At 39.9% G+C, this 21,072-nt stretch overlaps 1 protein-coding gene across 2 annotated transcripts in view; it reads left to right on the plus strand.

The window, feature by feature from the left end:
* LOC106880077 (protein CBFA2T1) overlaps window positions 1-13,889 on the plus strand; it is a 144,501-nt gene extending 130,612 nt beyond the window's left edge. For both annotated transcript variants that reach the window (XM_089346360.1, XM_089346361.1), the window contains 6 exons: window positions 1,894-2,075; window positions 2,598-2,860; window positions 4,827-4,897; window positions 6,345-6,462; window positions 7,600-7,790; window positions 10,263-13,889. In XM_089346360.1, the coding sequence (XP_089202486.1) occupies window positions 1,894-2,075; window positions 2,598-2,860; window positions 4,827-4,897; window positions 6,345-6,462; window positions 7,600-7,790; window positions 10,263-10,850 (1,413 nt within the window). In that variant the 3' untranslated portion in view covers window positions 10,851-13,889. The remainder of the gene's footprint in view (window positions 1-1,893; window positions 2,076-2,597; window positions 2,861-4,826; window positions 4,898-6,344; window positions 6,463-7,599; window positions 7,791-10,262) is intronic.
* The last annotated feature ends 7,183 nt before the right edge of the window (window positions 13,890-21,072 follow it).

A 21,072-nucleotide genomic window follows, 5' to 3' on the forward strand; every position in this document is an offset into this window, starting at 1 on the left:
TTTCAGAGTCGATAAATTAAGTACCAGTTGCGTACGGGGGTCAGTGTAATCGACTAGTCCCCACCCCACAAGTCGAGGGCTTGTGCCTTCAGTACGAAAGATTATCATTTTATGTTCTGAGTGACAAATTCTGTTGAGGTCGACTTTGCCTTCCATCCTTGGGGAGTCGATGTAATCAACTTATGCACTTTCCCCGAAATTGCTGGCCTTGTGCCTATAATAGAAAGGAAGGCTCATTACACCCCCCAGCACAAACACACAAGCCAAACCCCTAAACGTATACGAATGTGTAGTAAATAGAGACTACCCCCCCTCTCTCTCTCTCAGTTCTCCACGCACAAGCTTACAAAGCAAGCACACACGCATTTTCATTTGACAGCAGATCAGGCCAACAAGAGTTACCTCCCTTCGAACTCCAATACGTTCTCAGTTGCTTTCTTCTTTCGAATGCTTTATGCGTTCATCTAACCGTCTCTCCCTACATTTGTCCGTCTGTTCATCTATCTATCTGGCCTTTCTGTCTAACCATCTCCCATTCTGTATGTGTATTATATTTATTGGGAGTCCTATTTATTTATCTATTTATCTATCTATTTATTTGTTATATCTTTCTCCGTTTTCTTCCTCTGTTTAGACGAACTTTCCTACCTTTTCGGACAAAACCTTTTGTAATCTTCGTCCTGTCTTTGTCCTAACATGTTTTTAATTGATATTAGCCCTTGTGGCCAATAAAACGAATTAATTATTATTATTATTATTATTATTATTATTATTTAGATAGGGTTAAGAGCCAAGCTATGTCCTCTTAAAACACATCTCCTTATTCCAGTATATTCCAATCCATGTGTAAGATGTTATTATTTCTGTGAGGTGTGCCCTTCCTAACGCCAACCACTCCGAGAGTGTAGCGGGTGCTTTTACATGCCACCAGCACGAGGGGCAGTCAGGCGGTACTGGCAACGGCCACACTCAAATGGTGTTTTCATGTGTCACCTGCACAGGAGCCAGTCCAGCATACATATATATACACACTTATATATCACATATATATATATACACATACATACATATACATATGTTGTTGGTACTCCGTTGCTCATGACGTCGAGGGTTCCAGTTGATCCGATCAACGGAAACAGCCTGCTCGTGAAATTAACGTGCAAGTGGCTGAGCACTCCACAGACACGTGTACCCTTAACGTAGTTCTCGTAGTTCTCGGGGGATATTCAGCGTGATACAGTGTGTGACAAGGCTGACCCCTTTGAATTACAGGCATAACAGAAACAGGAAGAAAGGGCGAGAGAAAGTTGGGGCGAAAGAGTACAACAGGGGTCTCCACCCCCCACCCCCTGCCGGAGCCTCGTGGAGCTTTAGGTGTTTTCGCTCAATAAACACTCACAACGCCCGGTCTGGGAATCGAAACCGCGATCCTGTGACCGCGAGTCCATTGCCCTAACCACTGGGCCATTGTGCCTCCACACACACACACACACACACACACACACACATACATATATATATATATATATATATATACACACACATACATATACATTCATATATACACACACATACACATACATATATATATATGTACATCACTTTATCTACCTATGTCTCTATTTATCAATCTATCAACCAGTTTCTCTCTCTCTCTCTCTTCCTCTCTCTCCACACCACACCACACTTATGTCTACACTAACCTCTCTCTCCCCTCCACTCCCCTCTCTATCCATCTATCTATCTAACCTTCTCTCTCCCTACCTCTATCCATTCTGTTCATTTCTGTCCGTCTCGCTTTCTTTTGCACCCTACACTAACACTTTCTCTCTCTCTCTCTCTCTCTATTTGTCTCTATGTTTATCTCTCTCTCTCTCTCGTACACCATTCCAGGCCAACTTACCTCTGCTCCAAAGAGAACTCCTCCACTGTGCTCGCATGGCTAAACAGACCCCGCAGCAGTACCTCGCTCAGAACGAACACATCCTCTTCGATACGTCCAACTCCCCCGTTGAGTCACACGACTCACTGTCTTCAGAGTTCAACGAGAATGGCAAACGAAGATCACCTGACAGGTAAGCTACTCTCTCATGCAATCTCGGACTACATTATTTAATGTATCCTTTCTTGTTGCTGTTTAGCCCCAGGTCAGACCTGGTCCCGCAGACCTATGATCAAAGATGTTCCAACTGTGACCATCCTGTCTTTTATTCAGACACAGTGTATCTTGGACTACATTTTCTAATGTGTCCTTCCTTGCTGTTGTTATTGTTTAGCCCTAGGTCAGTCCTGATCCAGCAGACCTACTATGATCAAAGATGTTCCCACTGTGACCATCCTGTCTTTTAACCAGACATAGTGTATCCTGTGTGGCCTTCATAATGTAACCAACCCCTGTACTTAACTGCTACTTATATAAACCGACGAGGGAGCCTCTAGGTAGTCTCCTAAGTTCCATTCACAACTTGGATGGTTTATAGGACTGCCTAGGGGCCCCCTCGTTGGTTTGTGTAAGCAGCAGTGAATATCAACATTCTTTTTTATCCTTCGTTTTTATTCCTCGTTAAAAAATGTTCGTTAAAAACCTCTCGTTCCAGACCAACGAAGGAGAACGGTAGCGACAGTCACATGGATACGCTCCACTCGGCGAAACGCCACCCTAGCATGAGTCCCCTGGGCAACAACCGCATCAGTCCGAACGGCATGGTGAACCTGAACTCTGGTGGCCCCATCCGCCTCGGAGACATCAGTCTGTCGAGGGAGCTGCGGGAGCGTGAACGGTTGGAACAGGAAAGGATAGAAAGGGAACGAGCAGAGCGTGACAGGGAGCGAGACCGAGATAGGCATTACCCAAGTTACAGTGAGTTATCTCCCCCTTTTTACAATTTGACTATGTTTGAGAATGTTTCAGTTTATGTGGGTGTATGTGTGTGTGTGTACTTTTATTCATTTACTTGACTGCGGCCATGCTGGAGCACCGCCTTTAGTCGAGAAAATCGACCCCAGGACTTATTCTTTGGAAGCCTAGTACTTATTCTATCGGTTTCCCTTTTTGCCGAACCGCTAAGTTACGGAGACGTAAACACCAGCATCGGTTGTCAAGCGATGGTGGGGGGACAAACACAGACACACAAACACATACATACATACATATATATATATATATATATATATATATAACCACTCTCTGAGTGGTTGGCGTTAGGAAGGGCATCCAGCTGTAGAAACTCTGCCAAATCAGATTGGAGCCTGGTGTAGCCATCTGGTTTCACCAGTCCTCAGTCAAATCGTCCAACCCATGCTAGCATGGAAAGCGGACGTTAAACGATGAACGAACAAAACGATATATATATACGACGGGCTTCTTTCAGTTTCCGTCTACCAAATCCACTCACAAGGCTTTGGTCGGCCCGAGGCTATAGTAGAAGACACTTGCCCAAGGTGCCACGCACGCAGTGGGACTGAACCTGGAACCTTGTGGTTCGTAAGCAAGCTACTTACCACACAGCCACTCCTGCGTGTGTGTACTTTTATTCTTTTACTTGTTTCAGTCACTTGACTGCAGCCATGCTGGAGCACTGCCGTGAAGAGTTTTTTTCTTTTTTAATTGAACATATCCTATCCATGACTTATCTATTTTAACCCTTGTACTTCTTTTCAAGCCGTATACTTATTCTGTCAGCCTCACTTTGCAGAACCCCTAACACATCAACATCGGTTATCAAGCAGTGATGTGGGGACGGTCACACACACACACACACACACATACACGCATGCATATATATATATACAATGTGCTTCTTTCAGTTTCCGTCTATCAAATCCATTCACAACTCTTTGGTCTATCTGAGACTATAATAGAAGACACTTGTCCAAGGTGCCACGCAGTGGGACTGAGCCCGGGACCATGTGGTTGGTAAGCAAGCTACTTACCACACAGCCACATGGATGTATGTGTGTGTGCGTATATATATATATGTATATATATATATATGTATTTATATATATATGTATATATATATATATATATATATATATATATATATATATATATATATATATATGATGATAATCATCATCATCGTTTAACATCCGCTTTCCATGCTAGCATGGGTTGGACGATTTGACTGAGGACTGGTGAACTGGATGGCTGCCCCAGGCTCCAATCTAATTTGGCAGAGTTTCTACAGCTGGATGCCCTTCCTAACGCCAACCACTCAGAGAGTGTAGTGGGTGCTTTTACGTGTCACCCGCACGAAGGCCAGTCAGGCGGTACTACACATAGAGAAACAGACAAACAATTGCCTATTTGCAGGTGTGACCATGTGGTTAAGAATTTTGCTTCCCAACCACATGGCTTTGGGTTCAATCCCATCGTGTGGCACCATGGGCCAACGCAAGCCTTCAGGTAGATTTAGTTCACAGCAACTGAAAGAAGCCCATTGTGCGTGTGTGTATATTATATATAGTGTATCTCTGTGTTTGTCCTCTACAACAGTTTGACAACCTGTGTTGGTGTGTTTACATCCTCGTAACTTAGTGGTTCAGCAGAAGAGGCCAACAGAAACAGCACCAGACTTTAAAACAAATAAACACTGGTGTCGATTCATTTGACTAAACATTATTGAAGGCGGTGCCCCAGCATGGCCACAATCAAAGGACTGAAACAATTAAAAGTTAAGGTGTGTGTATGTGTGTGAAAGATGTGTATATTGTGTATTACATATTGTGTGTGTATATATGAGCTTGTATGTGTGCATGTGCACTTTACCATAAACTTTGACCTCCGCTAACCCCTGATAACCCCTTCCTTTCTCTCTTTCCAGGTTTCTCTCGGAATGATCCCTTTGACCCTCCTTTTGACCGACTGGACGATAACTGGAAACATGTGGAGACGGTAGGTTGATTTTTTTTGACTCCTCTCTTATGCAAACATTTTGTGCAGCAGAAACAGTATTAGTTTAAAGGAGCAATCTGTGTATCATACTTGACCCTTCAGCATTGAGATTACTCTCTCAAACCTTAATGCTTCTTGATTCACATGTATTTATTATCCCATACCTGCAACAGTTTTATGATGTGGATTGTTCAACGTAGAATGACATTGTAGGGTAGGTGTGAGAGGCTGGATCTGGTCACCATCATCATCATCATCGTTTAATGTCCGTTTTCCATATTCGCACGGGTTGGATGGTTCGACTGGGGACTAGAGAGCCAGCGGCTGCACCAGGCTCCAATCTGATCTTGCAATGTTTCTACAGCTGGATGCCCTTCCGAACACCAACCACTCATGGCTGCAGTCAAATGAGTGAAACAAGTAAAAGAATGCATATATATATTTATCCATCTATACACACACACACACACATATATATCATCATCACCATCGATTAACGTCCATTTTCCATGCTGGCATGGGTCGGACGGTTTGACTGAGGTCTGGAGAGCCAGCGGCTGCACCAGGCTCCAATCTGGCCTGGCAGAGTTTCTACAGTTGGGTGCCTTTCCTCAAACCAACGCCCTTCCTAACGCCATCATACACACACACACACACACACACACATACACTGATGGACTCTCTAAATGAAGGCATGAGTGTTCAGCTTTAGCCGAACAACCTGCACAAATGTGTATATGTGTGTGCAGGGTGTCCACAAAGTCTAGGTACCTGGAATAAATAAAATCATAACATAAACAATTAAATATAAGATATAATAATATAATATAATATAATAATAATAATAATAATAATAATAATATAAGAAATAATAATTAAAGTGTGTTAATCCTTATGTACCCAGACTTTGTGGACACCCTGTATATATGTGTTTGTGCATGTATGTATGTATGTATGTGTGTATGTGACAACGCTTGGGTCAGTGGCTAGGGGTATTCGTCTCACGACATGAAGCTCGTGAGTTCGATACCTGTCAGTATGTTGCGTCCTTGAGCGAGACACCTTATTTTCTTATAAACTCCACTGCAGTCTCGTCTCAGCCGTTGTAGTCAGACCTCGAAGTATAAAGTGGGGGATCAAATCGCATGGACTGACTTTAGAACTACTAAACGCAGGCAATACAAAAAAAAAAAACAAAAAAAAACCCTGCAGCATCAGGGATAGGTATATTCAGCCACTTGAGGTCATTTCACTCTTCTTTGTGATCTTCGAACACGAAGACACTGCTATCATCCTTTAGTGTACAGGACCCCTCCCTCCCAACCATTGCTTGCTGCGGATTCACATGGACATGTTGTTGATAGCCTGTTGATATTCTTTTTTCCTTTCTTTCCATCTCTCTCTCTCTCTCTCTCTCTCCAACTGTGACCACCACTGGCAACACCAGATGTTACACTGTATAATTGGTATGGTAAACAAAACAAAGAGGGCGCTAGCAGTACTGCAAGAACGGAGCATTCGCGATAGAGAAGAATTATCTCTGTGGATGAGAAGACATGCTGAAGGTAAGGAGATGCTCTCTATCCGTCTGTCTCTGTCTCCCTCGCTCTGTGTCTCTCTCTCTCACTCTCTCTTCCCACCCACAGCTATTTGTCATTCTTTAACTGTCATCAGTCTTTATCAGTCCCACTGCAACAAGACAGAATTTTCCAGTTCATTATTGCTCTTCAGCACCAGATTTGCTCAGCCAAATCACCCTATCTTAGATAATATCGCCCTCGTTACACTATGTCTGAATAAAAGACAGGATGGTCACAGCTGGAACGTCTTTGATCATTGGTCTGTCTGCATCAAGACTGACCTTGGGTTAAACAACACCAACAAGGAAGGACACATTAGATAATGTAGTCCCAGATACACTATGCTTGAATAAAAGACAGGATGGTCACAGCTGGAACGTCTTCGATCATAAGTTTGTATGCATCAGGACTGACCTTGGGTTAATCAACACCAACAAGGAAGGACACATTAGATAATGTAGTCCTAGATACACTATGCTTGAATAAAAGACAGGATGGTCACAGCTGGAACGTCTTTGATCATAGGTCTGTATGCATCAGGACTGACCTTGGGTTAATCAACACCAACAAGGAAGGACACATTAGATAATGTAGTCCTAGATACACTACGCTTGAATAAAAGACAGGATGGTCATAAATGGGACATCTTTGATTATAAGTCAGTCTGGATGAGGACTGACCTTGGGTTAAACAACAACAACAAGGAAGGACACATAGATAATGTAGTCCTAGATAGACTATGCCTGAATAAAAGACAGGATGGTCACAGTTGGAACATCTTTGATCATACGCCTGCTGGATCAGGACTGACCTAGGGTTAAACAACATCAACAAAGAAGCACACATTAGATAATGTAGTCCCAGATACACTGTGTCTGAATAAAAGACAGGATGGTCACAGAACATCTTCAATCATAGGTCTGCTGGATGAGGACTGACCTAGGGCTAAACAAGAGCAATAAGGAAGAACAAATTAGATAATGTAGTCCTAGATAGACTATGTCTGAATAAAAGCCGAGATGGTCACAGCTGGATCAGGACTGACCCGTGGGTAAACAACCATCGCTATTTTTCCCCATAATTAACATGTTCGCTCATCTGTGTCCGTTTTTTTCATTTCAGAAGAAGCGGTCAGCGAGGTGAAACGCCAGGCCATGCTGGAGCTTCAAAAGGCTGTAGCAGCCGTTGAACAAAAGGCCAATGAATTGGTGGCCAGCGAACGACAGAAGATGGACCGGGCATTGTCCGAGGCCCGGAAACAGGCCCACGACGAACTGTTATCTACCATAAATCACCAAGAGGAATCTAGTGAGGTAGGTTGATTTTCATGTAACCATTTCTGTGGTCTTTGAGGGTTCCTTAGGCAAGGTTATCAGCCTCTATATCCTTATAAATGGGAGATATAATCATTAAAATGGTTATATCAGTGGCTAGCATATAAAAAAACTATCATCATCATCATCGTCGTTTAACGTCCGCTTTCCATGCTAGCATGGGTTGGACGATTTGACTGAGGACTGGTGAAACCAGATGGCTACACCAGGCACCAATCTGATTTGGCAGAGTTTCTACAGCTGGATGCCCTTCCTAACGCCAACCACTCCGAGAGTGTAGTGGGTGCTTTCATGTGTCACCGGCACGAAGGCCAGTCAGGCGGTACTGGCGACAGCCATGCTCGAAATGGTGTATTTTACGTGCCACCCGCACAGCAGCCAGTCCAGCGGCGCTGGCAACGATCTCGCTCGAAAGTGTTTACACGTGCCAGGAAGGCAACGCCGGGCACAGGTGCCATCACAATTTCGCTTGCCCCAACAGGTCTTCGCAAGCCGAGTTTCGTGTCCAATGAATATATATACATAAATATATATATAAATATATAAATATACATACATATATATAAACATATATATATATCATCATCATCGTTTAACGTCCGCTTTCCATGCTAGCATGGGTTGGACGATAGTGAGGACCATGTATTGCAGTAGCTTTGGATTCAAGGGCTCACAGCTATTTAATTCCTTGCAAAAACATCTGAGGGCTCTCCATGGAGTGAGAGTGGATGATTTCAAGAAACAACTTGACCTCTTCCTAGCCAAGATCCCAGATGAACCAATATCAAGACAGGAAACTCAAAAGAGGGCAGCGGTACCGAACTCCCTCCTTCACCAGAAGCCAAACCCATAGAATTGGCCAATTAAAAGGTGATCACACTGGTGGTGCCCCAGCATGGCTGCAGCTTCAAGCCTGAAACAAATAAAAGAATTATAGAAATATAATTAAAGGGTTGTAAATAGAGAACAATTTTAGAGTTGCTTGTAGACATTTGACATCTATTTCTAGCATATAGGCACTGGCATTCCAGTGCCCTTAATTATTATTATATACTTTAAAAAAATATATATGTGCAGGTGTGTGTATATATATGTGGAGAGAGAGAGAGACTATATAAATGTATAGGTTAATTGATAGATATATATCTGTGTGTGTGTGTGAAGATGCAATGGCCTAGTGGTTAGGGCAGTGGACTTGCGGTCATAGGATCGAGGTTTCGATTCCCAGACCTGGCGTTGTGAATGTTTATTGAGCGAAAACACCTAAAGCTCCACGAGGCTCCGGCAGGGGATGGTGGCGAACCCTGCTGTACTCTTTCACCACAACTTTCTCTCACTCTTTCTTCCTGTTTCTGTTGTGCCTGTAATTCAAAGGGTCAGCCTTGTTACACACTGTGTCACGCTGAATATCCCCCGAGAACTACGTTAGGGGTAGACGTGTCTGTGGAGTGCTCAGCCACTTGCACGTTAATTTCACGAGCAGGCTGTTCCGTTGATCGGATCAACAGGAACCCTCGACGTCGTAAGCAACGGAGTGCCAACAACAACAACAATCTCTGTGTGTGAAGAAGTGCCGAGCTCTAATTGCGGAGGAGACCTGTGGAAGTTGCAGACCCAGGAAGACGTGGGATGAATAGGTGATAAAGGATCTTCGGACTCTGGGGCCTCACTGAAGAAATGACAAGGGACCAGATGTGGCACTTTGCTGTGCTTGGAAACACGTGTCTAGCTAAGAGAGATATTTTCTCCATGGTGAGTGCAGTGTATTTGCCTTCTAGCAGTTGAAATATATACACACATATATATATATATATGGCCGTTGCCAGTACTGCCTGACTGGCCTTCGTAGGATTTTCGAGCGAGATCATTGCCAGTGTCCCTGGACTGGCTCCTGTGCAGGTGGCACGTAAAATACACCATTTTGAGTGTGGCCGTTGCCAGTTCCGCCTGACTGGCCTTCGTGCGGGTGACACGTAAAAGCACTCACTACACTCTCGGAGTGGTTGGGTGTTCCTGCCAAGGGAGTGGCTAAAAAGAGGGTTCTATGTCCACCTGCATGTGTGTTGGCTATCCCTTCAATATGTTTTGAAAAATGACCAGCTGTGAGTTATACACATCCATCAACTCAAAACATATTGAAAGGCGTTTCGAAGATGAGGCAGATATATATGTTTCTTTCGGTTTCTGTCTGTCAATTCCACTCACAAGACTTTGGTCAGCCTAAGAGGCTATAGTAGAAGACACTTACCCAAGGTGCCATACAGTGGGATTGAACCTGGAACTATGTGGTTGGGAAGCAAACTTCTTTCTTACCACACAGCCGTTATATCTGCTTTTTTTTTTTTTTTTTTCTTTTTACCAAATTCCAATTAATTAATTAATTAATTGTGCTTCATTGAAATTCTAATATTTCTTTTTTTTTTTTTTTTTTTTTTTCTCGATTCTTTGCAGAGTTGTTGGAACTGCGGACGCAAAGCGAGTGAGACATGCAGCGGGTGCAACATTGCACGATACTGCGGTTCGTTCTGCCAGCACAAGGACTGGGAGAACCACCATCACGTCTGCGGGAAGAGCCCGATGACGACGGGCAGCGGTGATGGTCGCGAAAGCAAACCACAGATCACGGCGCCGCAGCTCTCATCGTCTTCTTCCACCTCCACCACCACCACCACCAACCTCCTCCTCCTCCGCACCTCCACGTCGTCGTCGCCGCTGTCTAGCTGCTCTTCCACAGCCTCATCACAACAACAACAACAACAACAACAACAACAACAACAACAACAACAACACCAGCAGCAGCAGCAGCAACAACAACAGTCACAGAACCTACAGAGATGTCCGGCGGGGCCGGGCGTGCAGCAGCCCCTGTCGCTGTCGACCAGCTCGGACGTCGCCTCGACGACCCTCCTCACCGCCCAGCCGCCCCCTTCCCCCAGTCCGACGCACTCCGTCGTCTCCGCCAGTGCACACTCTCCGCAACACTCTGCGGCGGGGTCGCGGTCGAGCACGCCCGCCGAGAACGGCCGACCCGTCTCGTAAAGGGTCGTCGAGGTCGGTGCTCGTGTCCGTGACCTCTGGGGGGTCAAGTTGTGATTGCTGCGTAAAAGAGAAACACAAACAGTAATATTAATAATAATAATAATAATAATAATAATAAATAATAATAATTATAATAATGGGCAACTCCAACATGAACAAATTCAAAGAGAAAAGAATTTCTCTCTCTGTCTCTATATTCTTTGTCTTTCTCTATTTTCACCCCTTCCAGAATTCTCTTTTACCCCCCACTCTATTCTACTTTCTCTGTGTAAACTATCTTGGGTACAAAGGACCTACACACTGTTTAGTGGCCATTATATATATATATATATATATATGTATATATATATATATATATATATATATATATATACATATATATATATATATATAAGTATATCTATGTATATAAACATATATATAAAACTGTTGACTGGTGGCCACCACATCAGACAGACTGTCCATGTAATAATAGGTTGCAATCTACCTACCCTCTCATCCCTTCCATTCCATCTCTGCTGCTGCCCTGCTTTTCAATCTCCTCACATTGAGTGTACCTCCCATGTACCCCCCAACTAATTGTTTTTGTTTGTTTGTGTTTATTTTCCCCCCACCAAACCCCCGTCCTTTCTACCCCCAAATTCACCACACACACACACACACACACACACCTCCAAAAACAAAATTAACAAAAACAAAAAAAAAGGTGACAATAAGAACAATGTTTCATAACAAGAATCACCATGGTAACATCAACAACTGGTACAGGATGAAACCAACAAGTCTAAAGACTGAAATGTGTGGGGGGTTTTTTTTTCTCTTTTAATACACAAAAAAGAAACAATGATGACAATAATAATGGTTTCAAACTTTGGCACAGTGCCAGCAATTATTTCATCGTCTGAAAGGCAGAGCTGACTCCCCCCTCCCTCTTGGTGGTCGTCATTTGGACTCAGAAACGTTAAAGATGGATGAAAAATGCCACTAAGCGTTTTGCCCCTCGTTAATAATGGTAAAAAGATAAAGAGACTATGGCGTCTTTTAGTGATGGAAAAGTTCTTAGCTGTGGGCAAAATTAAAGTAAAACTGAAAAGGCGAAATTGACTTGAAATATGAAGCTAAAAACTTGGTGAAAATACTGTGGGGGCCGGGCACATCCTGACTCAACTCTCCCCCGAGTTGTTTTAATTGTTCCGATTATGTGGTGGTGTTTTATGGGGTTGTATTATATTGGGTAATTCTTTTTTTTTTATGTTGTTGTTGTATTGTTTCGTTGTTGGGTTATATATCTTTTTTTTTTTTGTTTGTGTGTGTGTGTGGGCATGTGTTGTGGAAGGGAAGAGGTCGTGTGTGTGTGTGTGTGATTTCAACAAACCAATTAATGCTAATCCGTACTCCACCTGTGCTCCATCACTATGTACTTACACACTCTATCTCTCTCTCTTTCTTTCTCTCTCTCTCTCTCTTTCTCACTCTCTCTCTCTCTCTCTCTGCATCTTTGTGCGTGTGTGTCTCCCTCTCCATCTTTGTCAATCTGTCTCCCACCCTACATCTTTGTCTGTCTCTGTCTCTCCCTATTTTTGTCTCTTTCTCTTGCTGCATTTTTCTGTCTCTCTCTGCCCCTTGTTCTTCCTTTTAAAGATAATTACCAACAATTAACACTAATTGGTTTTGTTGTTTCCCTTGTTCAGTTGTTTTTTTTTTGTTTTTTTTTTCCCCTGTTCTCTCTTGTTTGAAACAAAGTTATGGTTTCTTTCCCCCCCCCCCCTTCTTCACCATAAACTATTTTAACTACATACATTAACTGTTTCAAACTGTACATTTATGTTTCTAACTGTTTAAATGCATCCACAACTGTTTCAAAGCGTACTGCAGATGGGTGGAATGGGGCTGGCTGTGTGTGTTTGATAGAAAACCATTGTGGTCTGATTTAACTTCGCTGTTTGACAAGTAGAAATTGATAAAAGCAGTAGCTGAGTGAATTATATATGACAGGGAGGACCTTTTGAAGGCAGTACTCCAAGCATGGCTTCTGTCCTCTGTCTGAAACTTGTAAAAAGAAAATAAAAAGACAGCAGTCTCTGTCAGCTGGATGTATATATATATATATATATATATATATATATATATACACATACAGACTGTAGATGTTGACTAGATATATAGACAGGGTGTTGATGTGGTGTATATATAGACTTACTGTGGATCTTGTGTGTGTGTGTAGATGTCTGAATAGATAGACACAATGTATAGATGTTGAGTGAGTGTGTCTACATGTTGGCTGGACATCAGAAGTAGAGATGTTGAGTGTGTATATATATATATGTAGTGTTGATTGGGTTTGCAGATGTTGACAGGGTGTATATACAGACAGACGCTCAGCATAAATGTCACCCACTTTATACACACACACACCGTCCTCTAATTTTTTTTCAGTTATTCCATTAGTTACAGCATCGTCCACCAGATGGACATGTCCTTCCTGTAGCTTCAACCATCTCGACTGCTGTTTGAAAAACTCCCTGATTGTCGTCTCCCTTTATACAAGGAACTGAAGCTTCTCAAGTGACATTCTTATTATTCCTCTGACGGACACGTCGTCCTGTATTTTTCAATTGTCTGTCTGTATGTATTGTTTGTTAAATCACTGTCTGGTTGTTTCGTTTTCAATCGGAAATCAGAAGTTACATACCTGTCTGTATGCGAAAAGCACGGCCCCTGTGTGTCCCTTTTTACACCAGAAAACGACTCCTCCTCTTCCACAAATTTTTGCTGTGTTACTCAGTATATGAACATTTTCACCCCTAAACGTAACCTACTCCACAGATGTGTTCCAGTCCACCACAACAAACTCAAAAAAAATCACACACCACAGATGTGTTACTGTCCCCGCCACCACCCTACAAACAATTGATCTGATTCCCTCCACCCGCCATGACTACCACTCCACTGACCCCCTGGTCCCCTCCCCTCAAATTTTACCTCCAATTTGTAACTTATATAAATAAAAAACTTCCCAAACAACTAGTCATATCATAACTCGTGTCATTGTTATCATTAATAAAAAGAGAAAAATTGAAGGCTGTCCGTGGAGAGTATTTTTCAATCCAATATTTACTTTGACTTGTATTCATAGTAGAATGTTTTTGCTTCCAAACCACACACACACGACAGGCTTCTTCTAGTTTCTGTCTACCAAATCCACTCACAAGGTTATGGTCGGTCTAGGGCTATAGTAGAAGGCATCTGCCCAACATGCCACGCAGTAGGACTGAAACCACAGCTATATATATGTATATAATAGTAGGGTAAAAAAAATTGGATATTAATTAATATCAATTTAATACCAAAAGGATTATTGTATTGCCAGTACCGCCTGACTGGCTTTCATAGGATTTTCGAGCGAGATCGTTGCCAGTGCCCCTGGACTGGCTCTTGTGCTGGTGGCACATAAAATACACCATTTTGAGCGTGGCCGTTGCCAGTACCGCCTGACTGGCCTTCGTGCGGGTGACACGTAAAAGCACCCACTACACTCTCTGAGTGGTTGGCGTTAGGAAGGGCATCCAGCTGTAGAAACTCTGCCAAATCAGATTGGAGCCTGGTGTTGCCATCCGGTTTCACCAGTCCTCAGTCAAATCGTCCAACCCATGCTAGCATGGAAAGCGGACGTTAAACGATGATGATGATGTATATATAAAAGAGACCACTAAGTGGACTGCTAATGTGCTAGAAGAAGATCACCGAATAATTCTCAAAGAAAAAAATTTAGTGAAGCAAAAGCTTCCGGGCGAGACTAGTGAAAATTATAGAAATAAATACACGGTTACCGAAAATATCTGTTTCTCCTAACTACAGACTGCCAAAGAGATATAATTCCCAGAATTGCATATTAGTTGTTCCCAATATATATGTCATAAGAATTTTATAAACTTTCGAGTGCTACGAAAAGGTATTAAGTTCCCAGAGGGGTCATTCATGGCTTTCGTTCCGCAGTCAAGTATACCAGAGGTCCTTACTGTTTCGGGCAGTTACTCTTGATTGAGACAGTTCAATCTAGTTGCCCCCAAAAGGCTGAGCTAATAGCATGAGACTTTTTTTTGTAAGAAAGCTAGCAAATGTGTACGGCAACAAAGACAAAAAAAAACCGGAGAACATGGTACACAAACACAAACAAGAAAGTCTTTCGACTGAGAACGAATGAAATTGAGCTGGCGTTTATGAAGTGAAAACCTAAAGGCAGGAACATAGGAGATGGACATAAGAGGTGTTGGGGGTCAGCAGCCAGGCCAAGAAAGGAAGATCATGGCTGGCCAGATCCCGGTGATGTGGAAGGAGGAGAGAGGGGTAGGGGGCAGCGGGACTGAAGGATTAGAAAAAACTTCAGACAAAGAGAAAGGTACATGTGAGGCAAGTGCCTCAGTGGTTAGAGCATCAAGATCACAATCATGAGGTAGTGAGTTCAATTCCCGGACTAGGCTGTGTTGTATTCTTGAACAAGACACTTCATTTCACATTGATCCAATTCATTCAGCTGTAGAAATGAGATGCGACGTCACTGGTGCCAAGCTGTATCATGGCCTTTTCCTTTCCCTTGGATAACATTGGTGGCACATATTGGGGGAAGCTGGTATTTACGGGCGACTGCTGGTCTTCTATCAAAAAAAAAACAAAAAAACCCTGCTCGGACTTATGCCTTGGAGGATAACTTTCTTGGTGCAATCCCATAGTCATTCGTGACTGAAGGAGGTCTTTACCATTTGTGGAAAACCCACAGTGACCCCACCCCTTCTTTCCAAATAACTTCAGATAATGAAAATGAACCCGTTTTCCCCTACAATACTTCATACTGCTTAACTTTTAATCGCATTTTAATTTGCAATTAAATTTCAAGACTTTTGCATCATATACTCAGATGAAATTGTATGTAAAAGCCTTTGAAACCTCTGAGAAGGACTTCCTTTGGCAATAAATTTATGTGACAGGAAACTCTCCCAAAGCAGAATCAAGTGAAAATAAATAGGAAGACTTGTTATTGTAGTATTATTTTCTTGTGATAAACGTGAAGAAACTTGGTGATTCAGAAAGTAATGCCATATTATTTATTTCATATGAAGTTCATTTTCATGGATGATACTAGCACTTGATAGCACCGGGTGAAATCTGAAGGTGGACAAGCTTTATACTCTACTCTACAACGTTCTTAATAGAATTTAATGCAAGTCTCTCTCTCTCTACATACACACACACACATATATATGGGAGAATGTACAAAAAAACAACGACAGACGAGGACAGGTGGTGTAAACAACAAAAGGATGTATTAGTTTGACGCTCGGGAATACGGAAAGTCTTTGATGTTTCGAGCTACGCTCTTCAACAGAAAGAATACGGAGACAAGGAGAAAAACACGGAGAAAAAAAATTGAATAGTGTTCAGTCAACGGTCAATCATAATAATGGCTGACCAGAAGTTAGAAATTCTTTTTTCAGGAGAGCTAAGAAAAGAGGGAGATATATATATGTATATATATATATATATATATATATATATATATGTGTGTGTATGTATAAATATATAAAAGGATAAAGGGAGCAATGGTAAAGCTGGAAATATATTTTATGGATAGAGTCTATCCATAAAATATATATCCAACTTTACCATTGCTCTCTTTATCTTTTTATATATTTATACATACACACGCTAATACACGACTTATAATCCCCAATCCTGTTCATACAACGACTGGGGCACAACTAGTCGGTATACAGCCCTTACTCGGTATTACCTGTGTCTTTGGGTTTGGTTGACTCCAATACCCTCCTCAACCTTATATATATATATATATATATATATATATATATATATATATATACACATAATTAAAGGATCAGCAAGCATTTGCTTCACCACATACCGAAGTTCAGAAATAGCAGCTAAAAAAGCTGAGACTCCAACAGATAGCATTACTTTGTATATATATATATATATATAATCATAATGAATATAATCATAATGAATATAATCATACTAAACTACTTGGCAAAATTGTTAATTATTAATTCTATTATTAATTGACGATTCCCTGCCATTATTCTTGTATATATATATATATATATATATATATATATATATATATATATATATATATATATATATATATATATCGTTTGTAAAATACATAAACCCGAAAGAATCACGCTCTTGGATGTAGAGTAGTATATATTAAAAATGGGGTAGGCCGGTTTATGTTATTACCTTAGCTTTCCCGTCCCTAAAGGGTTTAGTTTTATGTCGTATCGCCAAATCCTAAAACCCCGTTGGCCCACTTGAAAATATAGCGGTGGAAATATCTCACTGCTGGAAGGTAACGAGTGGGAATTATCTCCCTTCGCTAATGTTTGTTTACTTGCAGCAGCCATGTCGCCATCTCGAAGGCTCCGAAGGGCTAGCAGGAACCACCTGAAAGGCAAATCTCTGTTCTGGAGTTCAAGGATGTTCCCTGGCTCCAGTAGTGACTCTTTTCAGGATTCTCACGCGTTCAGCTATGCGTAACTTGTTTACGTGTTGTCCCGTTGGGTTTATCAATTGAGTGAAAGAAAGAAAAAGAGAGGGAGTGTGTAATAATAACAAAGTTTTTCTGCCACAACCTGTATTAACCGAATTTCTTTCTTTTACAGTTTCTGTAAAGTGTCCTTCGGTTTGAGTGAAAAAGACAATGGAAATTTGAGAGCTGCTGGCTTTTATGTCTAGCATTACGTGAAATCACATATAAGAGAATTTTTATAGATGCTTCTTTAATTATCTTTCAATGCCTGCATCGATCTACAAAGCAATCTTATAATTAATCATAAATGAAATTAATTAATTCTTAAAGAAAATCTGGAAATATTTGAATTGTAATAAAGAAGTCTAAGCGTTTTATAAGAAAATGTTGGAAGTTAATAAACTTGAATCATTCAGCATCCAGATTCCTCTGTCAAATTAATTAATCTTTTATTCACATTGTTTCCAATAAATCCTGCATTATTTCGTGGCTTCATGTTTCAGAAGCTCTGATTATGTTTCGAATGACACACACATACATATGTAAATTATATATATATATAAATAATATATATAAGTATATATATATCTAATATATATATATATATATATATTAGAAATCTTGATGTACAGGGGGGATGAATTTTTGGCAAGGGATTTTTACGCTGTAAACCGGGCGGTGTACGTCGCTGGATTTCGGTTGACTGGTTTGTTTACATTCTGTAAGAAAATAACGATGGTAGGTTGCGTGCCGTCGATTATTCTTTCACCCTCTTGGATGATGTGTGTGTTTTGCTAATAATGGTATTGGTGATGGCAATAATGCGACCCTGATGAGATGGAGTATCCAGAAATTTGTAATATGTTGTAATTTGTTACAATATTTTACGAGACATCTTATGATGTGGTTTATTTTTCCGGGATACCCTATTGAAATGTGCATAGGTTTGGCTTATTGTGGTTGTTTCTGTTATTATTATAATTGTTGCTGCAATAAAGTATCTTCAATGCATTGATTTTGAGCTCTATCCTTTAAGAGACATGTATATATATATATATATATATATATATATATATATATATATGTATTATTTCTCATCAAAATCGAGTTGAGTTTTTATTAAACTAGATCTAAATAAACAACCCCTGTTAAAAATATTCTGGCAAAAGTCGGGAAGAAATTTAACATCCCAAAGAAACTTAATTTCGGTAGAAAGTATGTTTTTTTAACATTTTTAAAAAATTAAATGTCGAGATCCGATGTGGAAAAGTCGGTCCAATTGGTTCAAGGCCGCCACTGTCTATATATATACATATATATATATATTTTTTGGGTCTGTCACATTAAGTTGACTGTATACAACTACTTTATATATATAAATATACAAATTAATTATCAATTATCAATACAGAGCGTCGTTTAAAAAAGATTTTCGCTGCTCTTTCTAGCAAATTAAAACAATAACATACACATTGAACAAAGCTGTCGCTTTGAGAGTTATCTCCCTTTATACCTCAGCGACAGCTTTGTTTAATGTGTGTGTTATTGTTTTAATTTGCTAGAAAGAGCAGCGAAAATCTTTTTTAAACGACCCCTATATTGGTAATTGATAATTAATTTGTATATTTATATATATAAAGTAGTTGTATACAGTCAACTTAATGTGACAGTCCCAATATATATATATATATGTATATATATATAGACAGGGCCGGCCTTGAACCAATTGGACCGACTTTTCCACATCGGATCTCGACATTTAATTTTTAAAAAAAGTTTGAAAAATAGACTTTCTACCGAAATTAAGTTTCTTTCGGATGTTAAATTTCTTCCCGACTTTTGCCAGAATATTTTTAACAGGGGTTGTTTATTTAGATCTAGTTTAATAAAAACTCAACTCGATTTTGGTGAGAAATAATGTTTTTCCTTAGATTATATCGAAAATCTGGTGTAAAACATTTTCTCTCCCTTTAAAAAAAAATCAAAGGTAGCCGGTCCTCGACGCGCTTGTTTAGTATGCTAGAAATAGCAGTTATTAGGCGTAAAAAAAAAACAGCCACTACTCTGATCTCCTTATACGCAACCAATGGAGAAAAAAGTCCTTTGCAGTAATACTAGGAGCAGAGATTAGTTGATGACACACGGAAAAAAAACAAAAAAACATGGAAAATATATAACGCTGAGGTGAGTGGGGATGGATTCCCGTGGGCCCCTACCACTCTGATTTCGGTGGGGAAAAGCCATTTTCGGTATATTAGGAGAGGAGATTAGTTGATAGCACAAGACAAAAGAAAAAAACTAGGGAAAAAACATTATTTCTCACGAAGATCGAGTTGTGTGTTATTAAACTATAAATTTAAACTAGATCGAAATAAACAACCTCTGTTAAAAATATTCTGGCAAGAATCGGCAAGAAATTTAACATCCCAAAGAAATTTAATTTCGGTAGAAAGTCTATTTTTCAAACTTATTTTAAAAATTAAATGTCGAAATCCGATGTGGAAAAGTCGGTCCAATTGGTTCAAGGCCGCCCCTGTCTATATATATACATATATATATATATTTTTTGGGACTGTCACATTAAGTTGACTGTATACAACTACTTTATATATATAAATATACAAATTAATTATCAATTATCAATATAGGGCGTCGTTTAAAAAAGATTTTCGCTGCTCTTTCTAGCAAATTAAAACAATAATATGCACATTGAACAAAGCGGTCGCTGAGGTATAAAGGGAAATAACCCTACATTTGAGAGTTATCTCCCTTTATACCTCAGCGACCGTTTTGTTCAACGTGTGTGTTATTGTTTTAATTTGCTAGAAAGAGCAGCGAAAATCTCTTTTAAACGACGCTCTATATTGATAATTTATGATTGATATATATATTTATATATATAAAGTAGTTGTATACTGTCAACTTAATGTGACAGACCCAAAAAATATATATATATATGTATATATATAGACAGGGCCGGCCTTGAACCAATTGGACCGACTTTTCCACATCGGATCTCGACATTTAATTTTTAAAAAAATTTAAAAAAACATACTTTCTACCGAAATTAAGTTTCTTTGGGATGTTAAATTTCTTCCCGACTTTTGCCAGAATATTTTTAACAGGAGTTGTTTATTTAGATCTAGTTTAAATTTATAGTTTAATAAAAACTCAAAATGTGACAGTCCCAAAAAATATATATATACATGTGTGTGTGTGTATTTATATATTATACATTTATTTATATATATATATATATCTTTATATACAGAGAGACCCAGAGACACAAAGTTCATAAATTGTGCTAGAAATAAGCCTGAAATCACCAATAGTCTTTTGAAGTCAAAATTTTTGGATTTTGGCTAATAAGACTAGTATCATTCTTTCTCTTTCTTTCTCTCTTTCTCTCTCTGTGTCTCTCTGTATATAAAGATATATATATATATATATATATATATATATATATATATATACATATATATATATATATATATATATATATATATATATATATATATATATATATATATATATATGTGTGTGTGTGTGTGTGTGTGTATTTATATATTATACATTTATATATCATATATCTTTATATACAGAGAGACAGAGAGAGAGAGAGAGAGTGGGAAAGAGAGAAAGAAAGAGAAAGAATGATACTAGTCTTAAAAAAAA

Source organism: Octopus bimaculoides, chromosome 30 (assembly GCF_046866305.1).
Source record: "Octopus bimaculoides isolate indiv1 chromosome 30, ASM4686630v1, whole genome shotgun sequence".
Classification (NCBI taxonomy): domain Eukaryota; kingdom Metazoa; phylum Mollusca; class Cephalopoda; order Octopoda; family Octopodidae; genus Octopus; species Octopus bimaculoides.